The sequence below is a fragment of the Phalacrocorax carbo genome, chromosome 9, assembly GCF_963921805.1.
Source record: "Phalacrocorax carbo chromosome 9, bPhaCar2.1, whole genome shotgun sequence".
In the NCBI taxonomy this organism is placed as follows: domain Eukaryota; kingdom Metazoa; phylum Chordata; class Aves; order Suliformes; family Phalacrocoracidae; genus Phalacrocorax; species Phalacrocorax carbo.
The window spans coordinates 31,564,670-31,592,105 of NC_087521.1; the positions used below are offsets into that span (position 1 = coordinate 31,564,670).

Below are 27,436 nucleotides of genomic sequence, written 5' to 3' on the forward strand. Positions count from 1 at the left end.
TTTGAGGACACTTACATACAATATCACAGAACGGAATTTATGAACTATACTACTTTTCTTTCACAGCTGACTCATTTCAATAATCATTGTCTATGAGCATAGCAAATGTTAGCTTTTAATCTTGCTGTGAAGCTCAGAATGAGTTAACACAAAAATTTTAAAGTCTCTGCAGAAAAAAAAACAAAGCATAAAAGTTCAGCAATTCACTTTCAACAGAAAGAAGGGAGGGAAGGGTGAGGAGAAGTCTATTCTGACTATTTCTATATACCGATAAAGCTTCTATGTATCAAAGGTCTGATGGCTGACTTGGTAGGATTTTCTATCATGATAAATAGCTGCTACAAATGCCACAGTCCATCATTACGAAATACGGCTCGTTTTAAAAGCAATACATGTAGCACACAGACTGCAGTCACCTCTTACCTCGTAACGAAGCAGACAAGAAAAGCACCAGAAATATTGTGTGGGTATAACTACTTGTAAATTGTCTACAGCATTCTTTTAAAAAGGCTGCATGTCAGATACAAGAGCAGAACAAAATTACAAACTCAGTTTGCATACAGCAGCTGCCTATTACCAAAGATGTTTATGTAAAATCTACTGCAAAATTAACTTAAGGGAAGCTTACTATATTAAAAAAATTTGTTTGTAATATCCAAATTTAAACATATCAATTTCTATTTTGAAGAATGCTGAAGACAACATACAACAGCTGGCAGTATTTAGAAGTGTATTACATCTAATTTCTTCAACAGATACTAGGGCTTAAGCTTCACTTATTTTAAAATACCTTTTATTCAGAGTGACTGTTAGCAAGCTGGGCACTCCTGGACAAGATTTTTCCGTCTGATCCAATGTTCCTTTTCCTGCTCTGATCGGAGATGCAGTTCGACTCCTGTTGCCACTGTAAGGTGACGCTGGGGCACTACTCGTTTCACTGATTATGTGGACCGGAGATGAAGGAACCATTAGCGTCTTCACGTCATCCACACGTTCTGTTACTGGTTTTATTTCATCAGCAGTACTTGATGGTGTCTGAGTCTGCTGAAATATGGTAACGGTGGCAGCATTTTGAGAGCCGGATGAACTGCTTTCCAGTGGAGATAGCTGATCAAAGGAACGCAACTGGAAGTCATCATCCATTGGGATGTAAGGAGCCAACATCTCCAAATCTAAATCAGTTTCCTAGAAAATGCAAGAGGTAAAAATTATAAGTATGTCAGAACATCTCAGCTATGACTTCATGGCTTCATTAAGGCTCTTCCTTCTACCAATTTTTTTGCAACTTATTTTAATAAAAATATTACATGAAAGGGGAAGGACATTCCTGAAGACATTTTAAGAGAAAGAGAAGCACATTGAGAACACGTATTAAGACGTTTAAAGTAATGTACATTACCTGAGTAGAGAACGGATTTTTTGCCTCTGTATCTATTGCAAAGAGTTTCTCCACGAGTTCCAGTTTGAATTCATTAGCCATATCGTTATCCACATCAAAGCAGTAGTCGTTGGGACTACTGGGCTGTGAAAACAATTTGAGTGCAGTTTTAAGTTTCTGTCATTACATAATTTTGCACTGTATCTACAGATTCTCTGAAAAATGTTCTAACGTAAAAATCTAATTCCAAGCTACAGTTGCACAAAATTAAAATGGGAAAGGAAAACACATTTATCTGTATACATTCAAATTTACCCCACCTGGGAAGCACACGATTAGTTGGAACCTTGAAGTAGCCTCCGCAGTAATTTATTGCAACTAATTTGCTGTTTACAGAAGTTGTCTCTGAACCAATTCTTTTCTAGAAAGACCAATCCCAAGCTCTTCTTATTTCCATCAGGTGTTACTGCATGCATTTGCAAGACTTACTTCAATGAAAAGATAATTCTCAGTATGAAAATTTATCTTTTTGCTTGGATCATGGCATGAGCTTAATTAAGTCGTAACTTAGAAATAATTTTAAATTCCTGTCTTGGCTGCATCCTTAACCAGATTTGCTCCACAAGCCCCAACAGCACATACATTTTAATGGCAGCGTATACAATTTATGTAACTAACCTCAGGTGAACTTTGGCTGGTACTTGCATCAGAAGGGCTGGTTGGTTGCTCTTGCACCTGAGGCATGGTAAAAGAAAGTTCGAGTGGCTCTGTGTTTGGCTCCAGCTTTGATACAACTTCTCTATTGAGTGCAGGATCAGCATTGCTACGAAGTGGCTTTGTAGTTTCAGAGGCAGGTAGTGGGGACATTGCCATATTTATATTCTGCAATTTCTCACTGGATGAGGGGAGCATTACATCGTTATACAAAGGAACTTCATCACATTGTTGTTCATCAGACTCTATAAAAATTAAAAGAAACCATCAACCTAAGTAACAGTACTGAGAGTGTCTACGGACCTCATTAAATTTAAATAGTGGCTGAAATACCACTAGGCAAGTGATACCGGGAGGGTATTTTTCAAAATTTACCATAAAGTACTAACTTTACTAATTAGCATGCTCTCCAATTTAAACACACACCCACCATTACTGCTGAAATCTAGAGAGATAATTGTGTCTCCAGCAGCTGGGGCCAGCACAGTTAAAGCATCTGGTTCTTGTTTAAGTTTTTCAAAAAGGCTGTTGGTGTCATCCAGGTCATCTTTGCTGAATATTTTGGTCATTTTCGTATCAGGAGACTCCACTGGTTTCAGCATACACTCAGTTTGTCCAAGGGAAAAAATCAAATCCTTCTGGACAATTCCACTGTCAGACAGAGAGGAAGATGATTGTTAAAAAACAGGGAAAAAGAATAAATTCAAGCTTAACAGTTTTGTAAGTTGGAAAAAATCCCAAACAAAACCAACCCCCAAAAATCCCCACAGCAAAAACAACCCCTACCCACCCCCCCAAAAAACCCCCAAAACAGAACCACCACACACCACGCCACAAAATTACCAGGACAGAAGCTTTAAGAATTCTTTTTTTCTTACTCATTCTTTCCTCAAATGTACGAGACAAAGCAAGCACTAATTGTGGTGTCATCAAAAAAGGTAACAAAAATAAACATGCTTTTCTGAAAGCATTGAGAAAGTAAGAAAAAAAGTTACTTCTGAAAACAGTTTTATTTGTTTTAAATGAATGTACAATATGTTGATCGATTGATAATGGTACATTCACTAAAGTTTTGAAAAGCTAATTTAGGACTATTATCCTGTTGCAGAAAAACAAACAAGTCTGCCTTCAGTTGAAGCTTTCAATCAAAATAGCAATTCTAAAGGAAGAAAAAGATAAATAGGATTAAGAAAGACACCATTACTGCTGCTCTGACTCCATGACTGAAAGTTATTAGTGAAATCGACTGCTCCAGGCTGTGGACAAAGATTAGAGAGTTGTCTAGAATGCACACAAATTCTCGAATGCTTCCATCACAACAGCCGAGAAGAGGCAGGCCCTACATTCATTTGCCTGCAAGAGACTTTCCTACTGACATCACAAGATCAAAAAAGTATTTTGTTTTCAAATACAATTCCTGATCCTAGGACTGGCAGTATTCTAAGCAAAAATGTCACTGGCAGGAAAAATAGTAACATTGTAACATATTCAACAGGGGCCACATTCTCAATTTAAAAAAAAAACAAAACACAGTAGTGCCATCAGTATCTGACTTCATCTTCAATAAAAATGATGACAAAGAATAGCCACGTTGACCCAACTTACCTCAACACGTAGTTTACGCACACTATGCACTGCGGCTGAGAATTCTTAGTGTTGTATATAACAGTTGCTTGAGTTTCAACCCAGACATAGCCACCTTGTTTAGCAAGCATTCTGTACTGTCCTGTTGTCACCTGCCCTTTTGTGAACACTGAAAGCAGAAAGGACACCAGCTTTAATTACAGGCAGAAAAAACCGAAACCATTTAAGGTAAGTATTCACTGCAGATTGAGATCTGCAATGAAAAGAAAGCCCCCATTCTGCTGCTGCTTTCCCCCGGTGCTGTATCTCATCTCTTGTACTCCAAGGGCTTTAAGTACATCTTTTCACTTACTGTCGTGGTGTGTTTTGGTCAGGTGATCAGAATCCAGCGCATGATAGTATTCATAGATCGAGCGACCTAGGAGTTCCTCGGGCTCATACCCCATCAACTCTGTAATTCTTTAAAAGAATGGGAAAAAAATTGCTAAATAAAAGCAGACATGGAGTGGCACAAATACTAGAGCATTGGGATGCTCACACATCTAGAAAAATCCTGAGAGTCAATTCCATAGATGTTAGCAGCAATTTTGGTTTACTGGGAGCTTTCATTTTGAAATAAATTGCTATTTTTTATGCTTCTTTAAAAAAGAAATTTCAGCACGCACAGATTTTTACTTCTCATTGAATATTTATAAATCATGTCCTGTGGTGGACAGGATTAAGTAAATCCCTGCTTTCTAGATTTTTTTCCTTAAAGGTAGACCAGCTACTTATGGACTAGCATATCCAGCTTACACAAATATGAGAATTTAATAAGATAAAATACATGCTTCAACAGTTTCAAATTTGCAACTATTAGAAGTTCAGAATCAGATTTATTCTTCCCACTGTCAACCACGGCCAGCTTTTAAAGAAAAGTGTTTTCTTCAGCCCCCAGAGGGCAGTGCTAACCAGGGGAATGCATTTATTTTGCCCTATTCTACATGCAGAACGTGACGGAATAAGTACCTTTTATGTGACACCATCAGTCCTAGAAAGGTAAAAGTTACTGCAGAAGACAGAAAATAATCTGCAGTAACATCTCTCAGCATCCAAACTGTAGCAACTAATTAGAAGTTCGTTTTTGTTATAAAGAAAAAGGAAATAGGCAGTAATGAATACTACCCAATTTATGTTTTTACATAAAAAACCCAAACAAAAGACCCTCAAAACAACAGAAAACCTCAAACCAATGATTTCTTTCACTTCTGTTTTTCAAATTTGTCAAGTTTCCACAGGATAGTAAGAGCAGTCTTACCTATTTGACTACATCCATGATTTGTACCAGAACAAAGTCTCATTTTCAACAGCAGATGTATAGAAGTACAGCTAAACTTTTGGGGGTTTTTTGGACTAATGAAAGCAGACGCTAATCTCTTGAGAAATGGAGCAGGGGGAACTTGTAGCAATAAGATGTATCTGACAAGTATTACACACACTCTCTCTTCAGTTGCCAAAATGTACCATCATCTTTGACAAACCTAAAATCCTTCCTGGTTTTTCACTGCCCAGAAATTTCTTCTCATTTCAGTTCAATTGCTACCACCACACTAAAGACCATTTTGAACAGGCAGTTAACTGCAGGCAAAAGATTTATTCCAAAGTAATAACCCTGTACCCTCCTTAGATTTAAAAATCTGGCCTTTAAATAAGACATCCTCATCAGTTAGTAAAAGCCAAAGCATCCCAGTGATGACTCTCTTGCACCAATGAATCGAGTTAACAAGGTACGGCTACATAAATGTATACGGCCAACGTTAGCCCACATGTACTAACCCCGCAAATCCTTCACATGAATTCATTAATTACAGATTATATATTACCTTTCATCACAATAGGAAAATTTCATATCAAGACTGTGACGACTGAGGAACGTTTTACTGTCCAAGGGGACCTCAATGTTTGATGGATGAGGAATAGGTTCACAGATCAACACCAGACACGTCATGGGAGGCTTTTTGTAGCCACAGTGTGTTTGATTACCGCATGTGTCGTATACACGGATGTGTCCAGTGCAGTGCAGTACCTATGGGAAAGATGCATTTTAGAAAGAGACAGGTTCTTGTCTGTCGGACAACACAATCGTAATTCCATTAGCACACCTGGAGCGAAGTCCTTCCCCTCCCCACCCTCGATGTGATAGCAACAGAAAGGCAGCAGTGTTTTCCGACAATGGCTGAAGGAGAGCAGTAGTTCTCCCCCTCACGCTACGCAGGCTGCGATGAGTACACAGGCTGCCAACTTGCCTCTTGGGTGCAGGCTGAAGGAATGCTAGACATTTCTGTGAACTGCTGTTCTGTGAATGTTACCTTAATGTCAACAATGATAAGCAATTGCCTCAGCAAAAGGTATCTTACTATTTAAATTTTAAAGTTATGGTAATAGTAGCAGCCTCCATTTTAGATCTTCTGCAGAAGTGATATTGAATATATTCAAGTTTTGCATTTTAGGGGGCTTTTTCTGGTTTTGTTTCAGGGTTGGGTTTTTTTGTTTGTTTTTAACCATTCTGAAGTAGAAATTGTTCACAGACAGCAGCAAAGAAGAAAGAAGTTGTTTGATCCAGAATAACTAAATTTAAGTTACAAAGAGAACTGTGAGTCATAATACCACTCAATGCGGTAAAAGGTTACTTTTTGTCCAGAGGAAAAAATGCATTCACTGCAGAAAGTTATCAGGCTGGGCTCTTTTTGTTCCAACTGCTACAAAAGGGATAGCCAGCACCTTCAGAGAGACCTCAACTGTCACATTTACAGTGGCAAATCAAAAGAAATCAGGTATCAGCACAAGTGGTGTCAAGTATTTTTTCCCTCAGAGGAGGCTTTATGCAAACATACTGGAAATTATAATTACTAAATAAGTAAATGACCTCTAATTTAAAATGGAGAGTTCATTAAAAGAGTTTTGAAAAACTAATTTTAGAACATTGTTTCAGTTACCTCTGTGATGTATTCGGCATTAAAATTCAACATATTGAAGCACAACCATTAAATTAGTTAAGTACTCAGTGAAACTCAAGCTCCCTACATGAAGTAAAAATGTTGAAATACAGTCTTATGACATCTGAAGAGGAAGCTGCCAAACTATGTAAATATTCCTCTGCATTAGTTACCTTCCACGTAGCAGACTTTATATTCACTGTTCTTCCCCTGCTAGTCAGCGTACACTTCATTCTGAGAAAAAAGCTGCGCTCCGTGTTTTGCTCTTTGCCCTTTTTCACAGGACCTGGCAAAAGCAAATAGTAAACCAACTCTTAAGCTCTTGGATCATCTTCCAAAGGCATAAAAAAAAAAAGGCGTTATAAAGCTCTAAGACTACGGGAAGACCCAAAAAGTAAATTTAAAAGATTGATTAACCTAACAGCACGTTCAATGACAACACTTTTCAGAATGAGCTTTACTGGAGGTAGGCAAAAACTGAAGTTTCAATGTTTTAAGATCAGTATCGTATTTGTAGCCAACTCCACAGTTGGGGAGTGGTAGGGAGAGAGAGTGACTGAAAATTTAATGTATTTTAAAATCATGACAGAGGACAAGAAAAGCATGTGCAGAACAAGAAGTACTGTTGAGTAGGTTTCCATTGAAATACATCAGTAACTCACTGCAGGAAGGTTCAGACCAAATAAGTTTTGAGCCTGTAGCTCTACAGAACTGTAGTATTTTAAGTTTTTCAGTTCAGAATTAACAACTCTGCCGTTTACATGCATCCAAATACTTCCACAGCGATTTATACTCTTAAGAGTAAACCAAGACCATGTTTTTAAGCACATTATTAGCATTCTTGGAGGTAAAAAAAGAAGTCAAGAAATCCTAATACAAATTAATATTAGTGGCACTAATTTTTAGCCTTAACTTAAAGCCGGCTGTTAGCAAGTAAGTTTTTGCCTTTACAGGGAGAACCTTTCAGAGTCAATTACTACCTAGGCTATTCTGGACAAAAAAGGCAAACTGATCCTATCAGGAGAGCTGCAAGCAACAAGCTGTGTGTGGAAGGAGGAAATAAAGCACCTAGGTTAAGGAGCAGTGGAAGAGTGTTTGCCAGGGCGTGCTAAGGAGCAAGGACCAAATCATGGCAGAGGGTGGAAGTTCAGAACATGTGAGCTTACTTCTGATACAAGTTTATGCAATAATTTGCTCTCATCCTTCACAGACAATAGCAGCTATTAAATTCTTCACGATGGCTCGCACCACAACTACTAGTTCGAAAAAAATTCACTAGAGAAATATTAAAGCTCCTTGCTACATTGTCTATTGCTTCTAGCAGAGGCAAAAGACTACCAGGGACAAGCCTACTTTATGCTACATCAAAACATCCTCAATAAGGGGCAGGGGGGACAGGGAAGGAAGGTTCAGAGAAGCAGCCAAAACTTTTTTAATTCAGTATGTTTTAGAAAGAGTTAAACCAATCTAGAAATTCATAGTTGAAGATCACACAACGTTATTGTTACCAAGTCCTGATGTTTAAGGCTCTGCTTTAAGTAGCGACCGTAAAAGATGGAGCAACTTTCTCAAGTCTGATTAAGTACTGACATTATTTTTAAAGTCACCAGCTTTGGAATTTCAAAAAGCAACTTTGTAAAAACTAGAAAGCATTTCAGTTTCTGGCAATCACATTTATGTTCATTTTCACCTATGTAGTCCCAAAGGGGAGTATTTAATACTCAATTCAAAACCAAAATAATTCCACTGATGTAAGAGCTGCAGTAGAATGCAACCTGGGAATACTAATAAATATAAAAATGTACTATTATTACTGTAATTTAGACTTTTGTCTGCCAACTTCATTTGCGAAACACATTTAGTAATAATGCTTTCCAGACATCTTATTCCAGACTGGTCAATTTAGACACACAGGAGTTGGTTTGCATGAAACTTGGTAATACGACGTTTTTAAGAATAAGCTTTTGCAACAAGACCAGTTTTTACACTGCCTTAGTAAGGCTGTGTCCCCACCCCTCCCAGATGCATTTACTGTATTCCAAAGGGTGGGGGGGAGTCTAATCTAGCCTTAAAAACATACCTTAACACTAAGGGCAGACAAGTTTAGAAAATGCTTACAAAATCAAAGTCGGGGCCCTTAATGCTATGATATCTTATCAGGTCTCTTTCACCGAATTAAACAGAATGACAACATAAAAGACTTCTGATTTACAGTGCTACACAAAAGCAGAGGTCAGGGTTGGTAATTTATCTAGATTCAGAGTCCATATAACCCTTGTGTGATGGAACAGGAATTAGAGAGGTCAAGATTTTAGGCTTCTAACAACTGAGTAATGCAGATTTGTTTGGAGGCATACAGGCTGCCAAGCCTTTATAATCATTAACAAACTTTTAGAAGGCATAGAAGCAGTAATTCATGGGCATTTGTTAAATTCAAAAGCATAAAGAATATGTGAACATGGTGTTCTCCCTTGGATAGAGTCAGAAATCTGTGAAAAGATACCAATTTCATGCACCAATTAAAAGGTGCAGAGAAGTGTCAATCCCAAAGCCCTTTTTGGGGCTGTCCAAGTATTCCCCAATTAGGTTTTCGGTGTCCTAAATATGGTTTCTGTAGTATACCACCACAGATTTCTGGAAGAAACCATTCACTTTTAAGTTGTCCTGTAGAGGCAAGCCCAGACCAAGACAAATACAGCGATTTAACTTCTCCATATCCTTCTATAGCAATTGTTTAAGATCATTCTCATTCAACCTACCTCTAATTTTATTCCTGTAGGCATGCTAATTTTTTCCACCCTCAATAACTCTGTTTTAGTTGTTAATTTTGTTTTAAATTGAAGAGTACTAATGAAGACTCATCTCTCCTACAATTAGGATATTGCCAAAACATTCTGGTTATTTCTGTTGTTAGTATCTCCAAGGTTTATTTTGAGATTTAGGCAGCAAAACATACTAGTTTGTTCTCTCAACACCTTTTTCTGGCAGATAGCCAACTGTACTAATGCCAGCAAGAACCATCCATAAGTAAATGAAATAATTTTTTTTTTTTTCTTCTCACCATTTCTGTGTGTAAGCATTTCTCTCAGCTCTTCATGGTCACATGGATGAGTGAAGTCAAATACACTGTGCCCCGTCAACTCAAACTGCAAAAAACAAGAGGTACACGGGCGTCTAACTTTACGTATACAAAAACATAATAACTTCTACAGATTTGAAACAGTCTTAGGAAATGTCAGTATTTCACCTGAGTGAGTCCCATACACTTGTTCACGTTTTCAGACATGTAAATCATGTCCCCATCTTCGGACAGAACCATGACAAATCCATCAAGAGCTTTTAAGTAGAAGCAGTTCAGTTCCTTCTCCATTTTGGCTTCTGTCTCCAGCTCACCTACAAGCAGCCACACATTTTTGTTAAAGTAAACATCAGCCATTCCTCACTTACCATCAGGAATGACTTCTGGCACCAGTCTGCAAGGAGTCAGTCTTGCAGGACTGTTTAAAACCAGCATAATTCACTTAGATAAGTGATCAATTAAATTATTCAAGCTCTAGTAATGATATCACAAATCACATAAAATCGGAATGAGGTTAAACCAATAAACCTTCCGTCTTAAGGAAGGTTTAAGTTCCTTCCATCAAAGGAAAAAGTCTATGTGGCAAAAACATTACCATTTATCTCAAAAAGGCATTACAAACCTTTTTCAGGGGTTTCCTAGGAGGCGTTTCAGAGTATGCCTACCAAAGTTACTCCTCAATACAGTATAGGTAGGTATGCATGCACGATTACAAATAGCATCCAAGTACAGCGTCCACAGCCTGCTATACAGACAGTGGTTCATAAGCTAACTCAGATACTCCTATAGTTGCCTGGGAAGCTGTACTGCAGAGACAGACATATCCTCAGCTAACTTCACCTGCAGTGGAGTACAAAATTACAAAAAATTCCTTGCAGTTTATATTAAGGAGAAACACCTACAGTTAGCTAAGCCAGCCTTGCACCAACCACCTACAGTTTAGTGAAGCACAGTTGTAGCAACCAACTCTAGGGGAAAGAAAAAGAGAAATAACTTTTGGAGACAGGTCAAGTAACTAAGACTGAAAATGGCAGTATGGCTGTGGTCAGCCAACTGCAACCATCAGAATAGAAAGGGAAAAAAAAATGTCCGTTGAACAGTGCCATCACCAAAAGCCTATTTCTACTGTAAGGTCTTCCACTTTTCCATAGAAAGGATGCAACTATTAATGTATTTATTTAACAGCTGATAGGTTTGAGAAATAGCTTCTTCCTCAATATACCTTCAGCCTCTTTTCCAGATGCTGCTATGTTATTCACTCACCAGCATCTAGCAGTTTTCTCATGCGCAAGTAGCTGATGGTCAGTCTCATAATGGATGCCTTGTCCAGGTGTGCGCTCACGGTGTGGGGCAGGGGCAGCTGATGAGCAAGCTCATAGAACACTTCTGATTCCTTGCTCCTTCGGCACCGGGCTGCATCTCTTGACTTCTCCTTTCTGCGTTCCGAGCTAATCCTATATAAACAAAGTTTGGGGTTAATATAGGAAACAGAGTTCTCTGCACAAGTTAAGATTTGAAACTAAGCTGCCCAGTAGCCAATTAACCAGTTATTGAAGTTGAATAATATAAAACCTCAGTTTAAAAGGGTAAATGTAATTCTGTATATTGAGTTCTACTGCAGTTGGGGTCTGCCAGAACTAATTTGAAACCCACAGAGTCTTCTGACAAGATCAGTTCTTCAGACATCTACGTACTCAGAACTGTTCCTGAAGTGCTTATCTCATACCTTGACTGCTGCCTCTCTAGCCTCCAAATTCTGTTTCCTTCCTCTTTCCTAACCTCTTAAGTCTATACGAAACACTACAGCTTAAGTTATTTCTAACTCAATGCTTGAGTAGTATCATGTACACTCTCCAAGTTCTTCCCTTTTTACCATCCTTTCAAAGCCCACCTAATGGGTCAGATAAGCAAGGATATTGATTTAGCATGAGGTGTCATGCTTTTCAAGTGATCCAAAAAGCCCCATTCCCAGTTCTCTTTCTCCAGTATAGCCCCTTCCATAGTCTCCCCCGTACTGGAGAACTCCAGCTGTTAAGAAGTTGCCTCATTTTCCTTCCATTGCCTCTATTAGGCTCACCTCTCCCAGGACGCATGAAGTAAAGGACAGCTCACTAAGAACAAGGACCAAAACAATTGAGACTCTCAGTCAGTAACACGGGTAATTCTCCCTTCTCCCAGTACCCACACCAGCTCACATTTGTCTCCTGCATCTGTCATATGAGTTTTGAACTAAGCACTTTGAGACAGGTGCTCCAAAATTTTTTTTTCATTTGAACAAGAACTCAGCGCTTCTGTGGTCCTCAAGGAAATTATGCCACTGCAGTTGTATGTGCTGTTATTACAGTCTACAAAAGTAGACTGTATTATTGTCCATTTTTTGTTTCATACGTTTATGTCTTCTGACGGCACCCTATCTTCATTTTGCATACACCTGAGATACAAAAGGCAGTTGCACTAATCTGTAGGAGCTCCTTTTTTTTCCCCCATCAACTTACATGAAAGTTTTAAGATAAACCTATGCCTATAAACACTGTTTTTATAATTCAAAGTTGCATGCCTTTTAATGTTATCATAAAGAGATTAAGTGTCACTAGTTGAAAGAGACAGAAAATAAGGCACTGCATTATATACTACCAACAGTTTAGGAATTACTTTTTTCAAATTTCACTAGACTTAAGAGTCATGTACTACCACTACCAAATTCACATTGCTAAGTCTGCAGATCTGGGCAAAAAATGCTTTTTAATGAGCAGACATCTTGTGAGAGGTACACAGAATCACAGGTTGGAAGGGACCTCAGGGATCATCTAGTCCAACCTTTCTAGGAAGAGCAGAGTCTAAACAAGATGGCCCAGCACCCTGTCCAGCCAAATCTTAAGTATCCAACATGGCCGAGTCAACCCCTTCCCTGGGGAGATCATTCCAATGGTAACTGTCCTCACTGTGAAAAATTTCCCCCTCATGTCCAATCGGAATCTCCCCAAGAGCAACTTGTGTCCATCCCCCTTGTCCTCTCCATGGGACTCCTTGTAAAAAGGGAGTCTCCATCTTCTTTGTAGCTGCCCCTTAAGTACTGGTACGTGGTGATGAGATCCCCTCTCAGCCTCCTTTTCTCAAGGCTAAACAAACCAAAAATGATACAGGTGACAGGGGAAAGCTAGTCACAAGCTGGTACTGCCTGGGAAATAATGAACCACATTCAAAGTAAGCTGTCAAATACATACCCAAAGGAATGCCTTTTCAGTCCTTTACCTGATGTGCTACCCACAATAGCCAAGAAACTGCTTAGTTTGTGCAGAAACATGCAAGCGACAATACTATTAAGACTGACATTGAAAGCACGAATGCCTTGAAACACAAAAGTTTCATAAACTCTGATCAAGACAAAGTAAGCCATCAGAATTTCTTCTGTGATTACCTTCATTTTTTGCAACTTCATAAAACTGTACAACATTCCTATCCATCCCTACTCCCACCATCCTCTCCACCTACCCCTGCCACTGGCAGCAGAAGGAAGCACTAGAAGCCTGATTTTCAGAATCATAAGAGCTCAGAATAGGATTATGTTTTTTCCTTTGGTGGCAAAATCAGACTACTAGATCCCAGAAATACTATTACTATGTAATGAGAAACATTACTAATTCAACATAATATTACTGGAGATCTTTGGAAAACTAACTTATGGGTATAACAGTAGTAAAAAGTTCCAGACATACAATAGTTCTATCTACTTCTGTGAATATAAGCTCATGTTACTCAGAAAGGTAGCCTAAAATATCTGATAATATTTCCCATCTTGCAGATTTTTTTCACATTCAGTTTCCCTGTGACAACAGATGTTCCTGCTGTAGTCATGGATACCTTGGTCTGAGAAGCTTGAGGCTCCTGACGTACAGGTATATCCAGAAACAGCCATTACAAGAAGTCTGACCTTTAACAATACTGAAAAAAAATATTTTGGCTATATAATCTGATTCATTAAACATTTCTTACTGAAGACGGGCCTCAAGTACCTTTTCTCTTGGTGGAAAACTAAAGGTGGAGGTGAAAAACCATGTGGATTCTCTTTGTCCTCTTTCCTGGACCGCAGATTTCACTGACAAAGGTAAAACAAGTAATTATGCTGCCTATACCTCTGATTTTTCTTTGTTGGTCACTCATTCAAGACCACTTCACCTGCAGAAATTTCCTCCTACAATAGAAACTCAAGAGAGAATTACTGGAAGTAATTGGTTTCCTAGATGTGATTTCAGCCCTTTCCCTTGTATCTTCTTTCTGAAAGCTTAATGTTTGTGAAAATATTTCAGCTAGTTTCTAGATTTTTGCTTGGTTTTAGCATGCTTAGCAGCAGCCTTCAACATAAACAGTCAAAACTTCTCACAACCATTGAATTATTAATTACATACTGAAACACTGCTCAAATCAAGCTCATAGTACCTCTGTTAAAATTTAATCCTGGAGTAAGAGAATCAAGTGCTGCCTGCTGGAGCGTTGCCTGACTTTCTGACAGGCAGAACCCAAGGCAAAGTGAAATGCTGGTACCAGCCGGTGCTGTCCAAGCGGCAGAGTCTCCTCTCCCTCTTACTAGGTATTTCCCTTCTAGAAAGGCTACTACTGTAGATAGATATTTAAACTGTACAGCACAACCGTTTACTATTTTTAGCTGCTGTTTAAAACTAAGCTGTAACCAATCTGAGTAAAGCCCAGCAGTTTAAATAGGAAGATTAACTACCAGCTTCAAAGAGCGTTTCTTTAATGGATCAAATTAGTAGGGAAAAGGTCTTTCACAAATGAGGTTTAATTACCAAGCGAAGTCAGAGTTGCCTCAACATGGGATGCCACCAAATAATAATAAAAAAATAAATAAAAAATCCTTTACTGTTGCAACTACTCTAAGCTTTGGTACTTACAGTTGCATAGAGTAAATGAAAAAAAGAAAAACCCATACAATCAACGTGTTTTTACCACAAATTTCTGTGCAGTCAATTAAAGGATGCTGAATTCCTATAAAGAAAATATATTTCCTAAGTGAGCTCTCTCTCAACTAGGGGAAAAAAAGGGAGCTCAAGGAAGAGGACATTAAACACTTAGATGTGAACTGCCACAGAATCAGCTTTAAGTAAATCGTATCATTTAAGAGAGATTTTCGTAACTGCTCATGTATAAAGCTCATGGTCTTCTCAGCAGAAATACTATTCTATAGAGACAACAGGAACCCCAGCGCCATTTAAAACAAACCCCAAACCTAAGAGCCATGTTGCAACCTGCTATCAGTCTTGCACGAAAGAGAAACCCCTGAAGACTCAGAAGAAAGCCTCAGCTGAAGGGCAATTACACATGCAATGAAAATATCAGAAATGCTAGTGCTAGACAGGAAATTGCATGCATTTTCAGGTATGATGTTTCCTGCACAATTTCAGTGCCAGACATTCATTTCCATTTTGTATTTCTGCCACCAGAATACAGAAGCAGAGAGTAATCCAAAGCAGGTTATGCATCATAGCTCACAGAAAGCAGTGTTTCACTGACAGTTTTAAACCTGATACCAGGCACTTTTTATATGCAAGAGACATTTACATGCAATAGCTGAATAAACATCTGAGTTCCAAAAGATATTCACATTAGAAACCCAGAGCAAAAAGCTGTTTCACCACCAGGATTCACTGCAGCTGAACCAAGAGCTCAGATGAAGGATATTACCCAGGCTCCTACTCACTGCCTCAAATCAAAAAGGCTTTAAAATGCAGCAACATTAATATAAACAAAGTTTTACAGCAAGCAAGAATTGGCTCAGCTGCCTTCAGAACGAAGCACGCCAGCAGGAATCCCACACACACCAGTTACAGATGTTAACACAGCCTCTCCCCTCAAATGTGCAGTTCCTGTCATTATTTGGGCCAGAGCATGTCTCAAATGATATCTCGTTCCCCATACCATCCCAAAGACCCCTCCGTCCACCACTGCATATTGCTACAATGGATTCCCCAATTGTCCAAATACAGAGTTTTCCCCTCCTTGAGCGTAAAACTAATCAATGGCTGCATTTAAAGCTGACTTGTTCCTGCTTATTTACCTGCTTATTTGCAAATAAGAGCAAAGAGAACCCTGGAAAATACTGTCACTAACTAATAAATTTCAATTGGAAGTAACTAGATTAACACTGGTCAATGGACAGATTTCCAGGCAGGTAGCATACGAACTTTGTCTCCTAGCTTTTTAAATCACCACCCAGTGTTAAGGAAAATGTTACGTTGGGTACACAATGTTCAATTAACACAAGGCATCAGGGGTTTTCCTGTATGCTGCTTTACTGCTGTGATCTATTTTCTAGCCTTTCTCCCATTCTAACTTACCGTTTCTCTAATCAGGTAGATTTTGCCCTACAAGTAGTCTCAATTCCCAAGTAAAGCAGCTATTGTGAATGTATTAATTAATCCAGGTTTTGAGAACACTCAAGCACCTTCTGATAGCAATTTACATTTTTCTCTTTAGAATTGTTTTCTACACTCAAGCGGCTTTATATTTTTCACGGCATCTGTTCTTACAGTTTCATAGAAGCATACCATGTGGAAACAATATAATCCAAATGAATAATGTGCCTCAAATCTGGTAACATCTCATTACTGAACTTCAACTAGTTTTCAATTCTGCCATTAATTCCCATCATTTGCCAGTACAAGATTCACACTCAATATTTCAATGTTAGATACAACCTCCCCTCAGACTGTAAGCCTAGTTTGGGAAATACCTGGCTTAGAAATGGAGTCGCAAAGACCATACCCACTATAACACAGCTTCAATTTTTCTTTGTTATGTGAAAAAAGGGATGCAGTTATTACAATACCATAATACATTGACAGTATATGTCATCATGATGGCATTGGAAGTTAGAAAGTAGACCTGTAAGTGGCCTTGTATTTAGCTTTTAAGGTTGAACTTATTCCTGCAGTTGGTACAAAACTTGTCGTCTTTCCACGCCTCGCCTAAACCAGGTATTTCTGCCAGCACAGCTGTTCGGGACAGAGGTGCAACTCCCAGTTTGCAGCCATACCCCAGCAGAACACCCTAACACTGGTATCATTACACCAGCGTCACTGTGTTCCTATGGTCCATCTGAAGAGCTCGACCCCAGGCACGCCCATGCCGACCGCTCTCACCTGCGGCACAAGAGCACACCAAGGAAAAGCTACAAGCTCACTTAAAAGGCGCAGCCTGGCAAAAAGAGCATTACAACAGAGCTCCACTTGTTTACTGTGCTGAATACGCAGCCATTTGTTTTTCTTCATTGTTTGTTAAGTCGTTATTTTGTCCAGAGCTGCTAGCCACAATACTAACTAAATTATTCTTCCGTGGAAAGAAATCCCAGGCACACCTAGCGCTTAACACAGAGAAACTAAAACAGTCTAACTCAACTTCCCTAGACAATTTCGTATGAGAAAGGGGTTTATAATGTAAGAGAACAGTGCTCAAATCCAGTTATTTAAATATATGGTGAGGTAATGATACAAGTATTCTTCCAAAGAAAAACAAACCCACCCAAAACCCCCCATAAAATAAAAGCTCCTCATCTTCCACCTGGCATAGATGAAGAACATGCCAGTTAGCAACCCTAGCCCCTTAAAAAATACTTTCTAATTGAAGTTGATCAACTTTGACTAGGGGCAACAGACTGTAGTGTTAAGCTATCAAGTCTCAAGACAGACCGGCACAAACATTGTCCAGAGCCGCAGGCAGCCCCGAAAGCCCCATCCCCTCACCTCCCAGCCCAGCAGTAGCGAACTGGTCTGGCCTGACCAGCAGCCGAGATGCAGCGGCCCCGACTGTTCATCGCTCAGCAGGCCAACAATAAAATAGGTTACAAGTAGGGACAACTGGGTCCACTACAGTCAGTCCTGCGAGGGAGCCCGTCGTTGCTGTTTAAAGATGACAAAACACAGGCAATGGGGTGGGGAGGAAAGGGGCCAGTGGAGCAGTGTCACCCCATGTGCCGGCTTATAGGGCTACTTGGTTCTGGTATCCAAGCTCTCCTCCCAGCGGTGGGGGAAAAGACATTTCAGGCCGCACTCTCAAACACTTACTGAAAAGTCTGAATTTTCACTTTAATAGGCAGGCTTTCCAGGAACTGTGATATATTTGCAAGTTTACCACAAATTTTACTTTTTCCAAATTGGAGGGGTGCTCCTTCCTTCTACAGCTGCATTACAGAATTAGTGCGGTCTCTCAGCTCCCAGTTCACAATGAACCTGGGGTTACAGCTTTGCCTCTTCTTGCTTTAACATGATTTTCTTTTCAAGTGTTATTGCTTTCACCATTACAGACAATTTTATTTACCAATTCTCCTTATCTTATAGTCTGTGTAGAGTTCTTGTGAGGAAAATACCAAACAAACAAAAAAGCCCACACCCGAATCTAATGTGTAATCACAAGCATGTGATTTTCTAGAAGAAAGTCTTGCTCATTATGAATTAATGAGCATTACAGCCCAGTAATCCAACTCAGGAAAAGAAATCAGAAATTCCTTACATAAAGTAAGAAAGATTTAAAAGATTTAACTGCAGAAACTAGCATAATATCCAAGCAGAGACACATCCTCTGCATGTAAAATATTCAAATTGATGCTTTTTTATATTACCTTCTAACGTAGCAATTTAAACCATTTTCTTTACATGAGGGTAGTTACAGGCATTTACCATAACTTGACTACCACCAAAAAAAAACCCTCACTGAAAAAACCCTAACAAATTAAGAGAGCAAGCAGGCAGTTTAGATTGAATTAGCTACAGCAGCACAAGCGCCCTGAAACCCGTTGCCGTTTGCAAAACGATAGCGGGGAGAGGCAGCGAGAGTCCACTGAGCTGTGTTAACTTACAAAGTTAAGTCTTACTATCGAAACAATGAAGTCTATATAGAGAGACATTTTACAGACAGGTAAATTACAGCACAGGAGAGTCAGCAGCAGAGCCTGAAACTCCTGAAGCCAGCACAGGACCATGCTGCCGAGATTATCCGTCACCTGGATTTGGCCTTGAACTGACCTGAAACCCCAACTACCTCCCCGCTTAGAAAGTGTGAGTAAGAAGGTGAAAGCTTCCAAAATTAGTATTTCTAATTCAGAATGTGGTGAAGTGATTCTGCTGTGTCTTACTACACAATGTAACCCCCTGATATTTTACCTTTGCATAGTAATTTACTGTTTTAAAATAACCACATGGCATACACTGGTTGGTTGTAAGAAAATTCTTATTTTTTTCAACTAGGTTATTTGGCCTTTTCCTAGAATACAGCATTATTTTTTTTTCTTCTAATTAGCTGTGCTCTGCCCTTCAGGATGAAAGATACATGGTAGTTAAATTGTGTTTATTACTACAGAAAACCACAGCTATTCAAAAAGAGATCTCTGAACATGGGCTTGACAGAAATAGCCACTAAGTGCTCCCCTCCCTTCAGCCCTCCTGCTTTTGCTTCTACCAAGCTCACAAAAAAAAGATGCAAAACATATCCCCGAGATATCCGTCAGACTCTCAGTTAACAACACTTCAGCCACAAACTGGTCTATCTTCAGACAGATGCAGACTCTTGATAAAGTAACTAATTCTAGTCTAAATCATGGCTTTGAAACATATAATTTATTTTATGTCGTTGCATTCAGGTTTTCCAGACTGGAGGCTGGACATTTTCCCCTCACTGTTTCCATCCAAATTCTTATCCCTTCACCTCACATTCCTCAACCACTTTCAGTTAACAGAGTATTTCATGATCAAAGGTTTTAAGAACTAAAAAAAAGGGAGCAGAAGTAAGAGATATAAAATTTTATTTTTCTGTATGAATAAAGAACAAACAGATCCACTAAGCAGTCAAGAAAAATGCTCACAACAATAGCTAGGACAAAAAGCCTGCAGCAATGTCAGCTCAACATTCAGTAGATTCAATAGGGTGCAAAGAAAAAGTCCTTTCTGAAGGACTGAGCACCAAATATTCCCGTCCCCAGCTACACCGTGTAAAGCTTCTCATTTCTTTAGCTTTACTAGTAGAGGCTGCAGCTGTGGATTACTTCAAGTCCTCTGCTCCTTGGAGCTTAGTCCCATGTCTTCCAATGGATGTGAGGAGGGGGCAAAGGTAAGGAGGTAAGCCTCTGGTAACTCCCTTTCTAGTGTAAAAGTCCATTTACTAATCTCACATGAAAGCAGCATGAAATAACTTCACAAAAACGGGAGCCTCAGCCTCAACTTCTTTTGCTTCTCAAAATGCAAAAATTTTCATAAAGCAACACCAATCTGGTTTTGGTTTAGAACTGACAGTGAAACGACTCATTCTGGTCAACAAGATGTGTCATCTTTTTCACATAACGCTTCCAGGAGTATTACAAATTGAGTTGAAAACGTTGTTAAATAAAGTTACTCGGTAAAACCTTCCACTGTTGTAAATATAATAGCACAGCCCAGTGCTGCTGATTCAGTTTCCTCAATTTTTCAAGTGAAGTTCAGGCTCTATTTTAATGTAGTGAATTACAAGATCTGTTGTAACATTTTCTTCTCAAAATGTTTAACAAGCATTCATTCACACCACACCAAATTAAACAGAAGCTGCACAGTGTCTGTCCTAACACATGCAAAGGTTATTATGTATTGGATATCTTTATGGAACAACTAATGGATCATCTTGACCCACCAGTTCTTCAGTGCCAGCAGAGTCATTTCAAATGTCTTGATACTAAAATATCCCAATGTTTTAAAAGGCTACAATTCTGTACAAGTCCCGTATTATCAGGCTTCAAGAGAAAGAAATGACAGATTATTCATACGATGAAACTCCTCTTTATCAATACACTTACTCTGAGATCTTGGACCAAACCCCCAGGCTGGTATGAACAGGCGTAACGAACCTGTGCTAATTTACATCAACTGAGGCTATGGCTCCACATCAAAGAACCCTGAAGTGTTCGTCACCTACATAAACTGTATTTAAAAAAAAAATACATATATATGCTGGCATGTATTTGCTTGATTTCATGTTCATGTTTCTAATAGTTCCAGTACTTAATCTTCATAGAGATTTTTATTCTAAGCTAAATAGCAGAGCTCCCAGTAGAGGAAAGCCTTAGTAGCCTTCATATCCAATGGTAATTCAGAATCTGTATCTTTCTTGAATTTTCAGTCATTAAAGTAAAAAGGCTCACCTTCTCTCCTGGGCCGTTTTTGTAGTTCCCAATGTCATAAAACCGCCAAGCATCTCCCATTTTGGAGCAGTACTCAGTGAAAAACTCAGATGCTCCTGCACGTTCTTCTGCCTGCTCTAATACAAAGGAGGTTTCTCAAGAGAGGCTCAAAATGCTTAAACTTTCTCAAATTCAAAAGAGAAAGGGCTGTTATAACATGAAAAGATGATTAAGGTCCAAGTTCTTTCCATGCGTTACCTAGGTGGTTTTTCTGAGGCATGTAAACACCTGCCTATATAACAGTATGTGAAGATAAAAGCAGCATTTGAGTTGATGACTTGTAATCTAGAACATTCCTTTCTTTTGGACATCAGCTAGCTAGAAACGGGTTACTGTGCCTTCTTGCTAAGGTTCTTTCGAGATTTGTTTTTGTTTTGAAACTGTTTGTTTTTTAAAGAACACATATTGTAATCGGATTGGTATTTGCATCTCCTTGAAAGAGCACTATCATCAGGAAAATCTAGAAGCTCTCCTATACCGCCACTGAACTTCCCCCCGGGTTTGCTTAACAATGCATACCCTACAATCATACAAGAATTATTTTGTTGGCGTACCATAACACCAAGCTCTTCAAGAATAAATTGAGATAATACTGCCAAATCCTCTTCTATAGTACAAAAAAAACCCAACCCACTCAAAAATCAGCAGTTTGTCATTCAATATCCTCTTTGATACCAAAAATCTCACACGAGCCTACTTGAAATCCAGCCTTCTAACATAAATTGGTGCGATACTACTACTGAACAACACAAACACACTCAAGAATCCATTGTGTTTGTAGGCTTAGCAAGCATCTTCATGGCTTTCAGGTCAGAAGCATGACAAAGTGAACATGCGCACTCTTAAAAAAACTCAGATGGGTTCGGGCTTATCCACAACACTGCACACCACAACACTGCTGACATTTGCTGGTGTTAGGATTTATTGACTTTTTTTTTTGCGCCACTTCACCATCAGCAGTCAGGGTCCTGGAAACAGCCTTATAAACTCCACACATTATAGTTCAAGGATAGGGAGGAACAAAGGTCTACAGCTGCTTTCACAATATGCAGAGGAGGAAGCAAGCACCTGTAAGTAAATGCGTGCTGTTACATTGCTGACTGAAGTCTTACACATGATAAGAATGGTCTTCTCTGGCCTCTGTTCTGAGGGCAGTAGAAACACAGCATGTAAGCCTCGAGAAGCACAGTTGCAAAGGATGTACTTTAGCATGATCGTAGCCTAACCTAAGTAAAACCTTGACGGACATTTCTAAGAGGAGAGGAAACAACTAGAAAATGGGAATAGCAATTAAATTTGGGAATAAGATGGATTATCCACTTCATACCTCCACCTTTAATCCAATAGCTGACTTAACAGCCAGACCCAAGCTGCTGATAACACTATGCAGCTACATTTGTTCCCCCCCCTCCCAAAAATGGTCCAGGATGTGCCTTCAGAGACACCAGACAGGAAAAGCATCGATACAGAAGGCAGAGTTGCTAAAAAAATCTTGAAAGTACTTGAAATAAAAAACTCTTACCATCCCACCACCCTGCTAGAGACCACCTGATCACATCTATGCTAGACCTCTCTGCTGTGGACTGGTTGTTGGTATTTCAGGCACACCAACCAAGAGACCCTCGCTGGGGGCTGGAGACACTATGTTTCAAAAGGGCTAAACAAGTGTGACTGGAAACAAAACCCAGAAAATCCTCCCACTGCTTCCATCAACATACTGCCAAATATTCAGACCTTCACTGATAAAAGGAAACCAAAGCACCAACACTGCAAAATTACAGAAAATATCTGCAGTCGGCAAATCCTCCACAGCTATTCTTCCCTGATTTTCAGTGCCTTGATAACGAGGAGGAATGGCGGTAGCACTACACGGTTGCCTGCATCTTTAGTGGGCACTGGGAAGTAATTTCTGATCACTTTCACTGAAGGAACTCAAAACTGTTACATGTTTGAGGAAATCGCAAAGAACAGACAACACAGTCATTACCACCAGGTAAGCCCTATGGCAAGGCAAACAACCCAGAAAAAAAAAAAAAAAAATCAAGAAAGCAGTAAAAGCACCTTTCTGTAGGCCAGAAACCTCTCTGCCCTCCCCGTACAGGCAGGGAGACTCTACAGGAGATTTACTGAAAGATTTCTCCTCTTCTTACAACATGTAGAGAGGTACAGTTAGAGTATATACAAAAGGTTTTTGTATTCGCTTTTGACTCTAGTAATGGTGGCTCAGTTCCACCAGCCTTGAAAGACATTAACAGACAAAAAAAGCCATAGCACATACAATCCTAAAGACCTCACAGAAGTTTAAGAAAAAACAGTAGTAGTCACTGCCCCTCATAGCCGGCGGCACAGGACCTGGGCTTCTCGAACAGATTCTGGAGCTGGACCTCAGTGGCAGAGACCCAGCAGCAAAACCCTGGTCTTTCAAATCATCCTCTCAGACGCTAGATGTGTCTAAGTCCCAGCTCTGCCTCAAGTCCCAACTCTGAGAAACTGAAAAGCTGAAGTTTTTCTGCAAGACACTCAAGTCGGGATGTTAAATTCTACTGGTTTATACCATCCTATGGCTCAGACTGAGCACTCAAGAAATAACTTTTAAATCCTTCTGCTTCTCTTACTTATTTAGCACTGGCACCATTAAATATATATTTTATGCTACAAGTAAGGACTTAAAACAATCCAAGGTTCATTTCTCCAGTATATCTACCAGCTGCAAGTCACTATCAAAGCAACCAGTAACCCCAAATGGCTCATTTACTTAAAATGGTGAAAGAATTACTTTGCTAATAGTGAAATCTCACGCCACAGACCTGGGGAAAAACTTTTCATAGCATCAGCCATCTGTGCACTAGAGTTTGTTAGAAGAATATTGAGAAAAAAATCAGCATACTTCTCAACAAAAGCCTGAAATTCAAACCAAACCAAAGTCAACAAGCAAACAAAGCTCCCAACAACACTGTTTTACCCACTCTGTGCAATGAGCTAAACTCGCTCCTTACAAGGGGAGCTTCTTACACATGGGGGAAAACCCAGGAGCACATGAAGATTATACAACTACTGAAAAACAGCTAAAACCCAGATAACTCAATACCTAATTGTGTTGCTGATACTTGGTTTCTTATAGAATCTTGACCCCTGTACGTAGACGAGAAGCTCACAACTACGTCAAAGAACAGATTCAACAAACCACTACATGAATCCACACTTCCAATTACTTTTAAGACTAAATTTCACTTATATAAGACCAAGACACATGCTTGGTCAAATTCTGTAATTTCTGCATCTCACAGCACATAATTAAACAAACAAGTTTCACTTTAACTACCAAGAGCTTAACACTATCCAAATACAAGCACAGGAAGGGACAAGGAACAAAAGGACCTTAACACATGCCAAAATTGAGGTGCACTGTATATACAATCAGCCAAAGTTTTATCATCAAAGACCAGGACTGGAAGGTCTTCTCCCTTAAAGGTATTCTGAACACAGACACCACAAAACCTAACCCTTTCTAAAACAACCCAGGTTCTTAAGAAATGCTTGAGATATTCAATAAGTTCTCTGGTGAGCTCATATCCTTCCTTTTCTGCTTAGCCATCTTTGCTCAACTGCACATTCACAGCCCCCAGGTTCAGCATACCACAGATGCAGCTTTATGTTTTCGATTAAAATGTACCCTACAAGAGAAGTAACCTGAGTATTCCTTATTGTTTTATCAGAAACGTTCCCAACTTTGAATTCAGTCTACAGGAAACAGAAAACAACAAATTCTCTTTCTTAAGCCCTGCCTTTAGGAAGGAAGGATAAGCTTTGCATACCGATTCTTACATTCTGAAGAAAGCAGATTACATCCAGGATAAGGAAATTGCAAAAGTAGTACCCAAGTGGGACAGAATGGTAAGTAAAAAAAATAACAAATGCTCAAGGGGAAAAAAAAAAAAAAAAAAAACACAAAACAAACCAACCCAAAACAAAAACCAGCAACAGAGAACAACTCGAGTCTCAAACCCCCTTTATAGACCTGCCATTAAATTAGGGCAGCAGAGCAAAGCACAGAATAATCATTTCTCTTGCAACGTTTTCTCCCAGGCTTCCGAAAAGCCATTAGCTTTGAGTAGAAAAAACAAAGGCTACAGAATCGGTGCTACCCTCAGGTGCCCCACTGTACGGATTTTGTTAGACCAAAAGCTGCTTCTCCCCCCACCCTACACCCTGCACGGCCGTAACAGCTCCAAATTATCCCGGGGATGATCCCGTCCTAGAGGTGAAGCGCTCCCTGCTCCCCATCCCAGCACCCTGCGCTCCCAGCTCCAGCTCGGCACAAAGCTCACCATCCATTTTAAAAGCCAGCCAGTCTCCTCTCCAGCACAACTTACACGCTTTAATACTTATTGTGTTTAACATACTCAGGTGACCCTCTGATACAAGACCTGAGAAAATCCATCTTTTTTTTTTAAAAAAAAAAAGGTATCAATAACAATATAAACAAGCGGCGTCTTCTGCAGATGGCGATTACGGCAATTAATCCCTCCACAAAGCGCGCCGGTGGAGCACCAACGCAGAAATCTGGTCACCCAAATACTCAAACTCCCTAACTTCACCATGTAACAAAGGCTTTTAAGGCTTTTATTTCCCCCTCCTAATTTGAGCTAACAACCCTTGGTGAATTATTCATACTCAACTCACATTGCCCAGCGGCCATCCACCACCCTCCCCCCCCCCCCAACACCCCGCGGGTTTTCGGTTTGGGGCTTTTTTTTAAGCTTAATATTTCCAGATTCCAAAACGGCCCTTTTCTGCACAAAACCGGAGCACCACAGGCTTAGTGGCCGCCTGGAATAAAGCGCCATCGATCCCTACCCGCTCCTTTCAGAAGCGAAGGCAGCCCCCAGCCCTGCTGCAACCCGGACGAGGCCAGGCGCTCCCTCGCAGCCCCCGGCTCCCCTCACGACCCCCGCGGACCCCCTCGGCCCCGCCGCCAGCCCCGGGTGTCTGCCCTTCGGCACCGAGGCCGCCCGGGCGCCACGGCTGATGGCGCGGGGAGCGGGGCCCACGCGTGCCCCACGGCCGCGAAGGGCAGAAAACACGCCAAGCCTCTCCGCACCCGCGGACCCGAGTGCCACCCCAGGCCGGGCCGGCGGGACAGCGCCGCACCGCACAGAGCCCCCCCCACCGGCCGCGGGGCCCCGGCCCGCTCCCCCCGCCGACAAAATGGCGACGTGGACGGCGGGGAGGAGGAGGAGGAGGAGGAGGAATGAAAGAGCGAAGCGCTCCGCGGGCTGGGGGGGGGGGGACACGGAGGATGGGGAGGGGGCGGCGGTAACAAAGCGGGGGGACGGCGGCGGGGTAGCGGGGGGCGGCAGCCCCGGGGCGGGGGGAAGCGGGCCCCCGGGGCCGGGCGGCGAGCGAGCAGCGCTGCCGGCGCAGGCCGAGCCCCGGCACGGCGGGGCGGGCAGCTCGGAAGGCCGCGGCGCCGGCCGGCGGTACCTCTTCTTGTCGGTGACGCCGCCGGGGCTCTCCATGGCGGCGGGCGGGCGGGCTGGCTTCTCCTCCCGCCGGCTCCCTGGGTGTGAGGCGGGCGGCTCCAATGGCCGCCACGGGGCGCGGGGAGATGGCGGCGCGGCCGGGAAGGGGCCGGGTCTGGGGCCGCGTGGGCTCAGAGCATCGGGGCAGAGCTGCGGGGAGGTGCGGGCGGCGAAGGGCGCAGCGGCGGCGGTGGGCGGTGCGGGGCCGGGCGCCGAGCAGGAGGAGGCGGAGGCGGCGGCGGGCGCGGCCGGCCCGGGCCCCGCGATGCGCCAGTGAGGAGCGGCGGCGCGGCCCGGCCCCTCGGCCGGCGGGGTCAGCTGAGCGCTCAGCTGGGAGGGGGGGCCGCCTCACGCGTGGGGCTGTGCGCGGGGCGGGACCGCCGGCACCCCGCCCCGCCGGGCTGCGGGCGCGGGGACCGGGCACGGCACCCCGGCACCCCCCACCCCATCACCCTGCACCCCGGCGGGCAGGCAGCGGCAGCGGGCTCGCCCCAGCTCGGGGTCCCCTGCTTTCGCCAGGAAACATCGTTAGAAATTCGCCAAAAATCAGACCGCCGCCCGCCAGAGCCCGCCGACACGGCTGCACATTTATGGGCATATCGCATATTTTCGTTATTATTTTTGGTAGGGAACTTCTTTTCGCAATGCTTGACTCCTTTCTGGAGTCCTAAACCCAGGACGTTTCCAATTAAAAGAGTTCAAAACCTCATTAATTAATATTAATTAAAGGGAATCACCAACTGCATGTCCGGGTGGGCCCAAAGGATAACGCACCGAAAATTAAGCACATTTCAAGCAACTTTTACAACTTCCAAAAGCCCAACACCCCAAGGCAGAGCCGGGAAGGCTGGACGGGGCTTGCCGGGAGGCACCGTGCCCCCGCTGCCTTCCCCCCACCCCGGCGGGTCCGAACCCCGCCGCCAAGCTCCGGCTCAGGCCTGGCGGGACGCGGGCCTCCTGCCGCAAGCA

The 27,436-nt window shown here is 41.6% G+C and overlaps 1 protein-coding gene and 1 long non-coding RNA gene across 4 annotated transcripts in view; one reads left to right on the forward strand and one right to left on the reverse strand.

The window, feature by feature from the left end:
- LOC135315054 (uncharacterized) overlaps positions 1-25,598 on the forward strand; it is a 36,991-nt gene extending 11,393 nt beyond the window's left edge. The window contains exons 2-5 of one of the 2 annotated variants that reach the window (XR_010374507.1): positions 3,201-13,626; positions 13,729-13,835; positions 24,662-24,839; positions 25,410-25,598. This is a non-coding gene — a long non-coding RNA (uncharacterized LOC135315054). Of the gene's footprint in view, positions 1-3,200; positions 13,627-13,728; positions 13,836-24,661 lie in introns of both variants that reach the window. The other variant, XR_010374506.1, reaches the window with a different exon arrangement.
- HIF1A (hypoxia inducible factor 1 subunit alpha) overlaps positions 1-26,747 on the reverse strand; it is a 34,812-nt gene extending 8,065 nt beyond the window's left edge. Inside the window, exons 1-12 of one of the 2 annotated variants that reach the window (XM_064460975.1) lie at positions 26,430-26,747; positions 10,994-11,184; positions 9,899-10,044; positions 9,713-9,797; positions 6,825-6,937; positions 5,539-5,741; positions 4,029-4,135; positions 3,698-3,845; positions 2,523-2,743; positions 2,057-2,337; positions 1,400-1,522; positions 791-1,185 (exon numbers count right to left, since the gene is read on the reverse strand). In XM_064460975.1, coding sequence (XP_064317045.1) covers positions 791-1,185; positions 1,400-1,522; positions 2,057-2,337; positions 2,523-2,743; positions 3,698-3,845; positions 4,029-4,135; positions 5,539-5,741; positions 6,825-6,937; positions 9,713-9,797; positions 9,899-10,044; positions 10,994-11,184; positions 26,430-26,464 — 2,048 coding nt within the window. In that variant the 5' untranslated portion in view covers positions 26,465-26,747. Of the gene's footprint in view, positions 1-790; positions 1,186-1,399; positions 1,523-2,056; positions 2,338-2,522; positions 2,744-3,697; positions 3,846-4,028; positions 4,136-5,538; positions 5,742-6,824; positions 6,938-9,712; positions 9,798-9,898; positions 10,045-10,993; positions 11,185-20,906; positions 20,960-26,429 lie in introns of those variants that run through there. The other variant, XM_064460974.1, reaches the window with a different exon arrangement.
- Between the last annotated feature and the right edge of the window lie 689 nt (positions 26,748-27,436).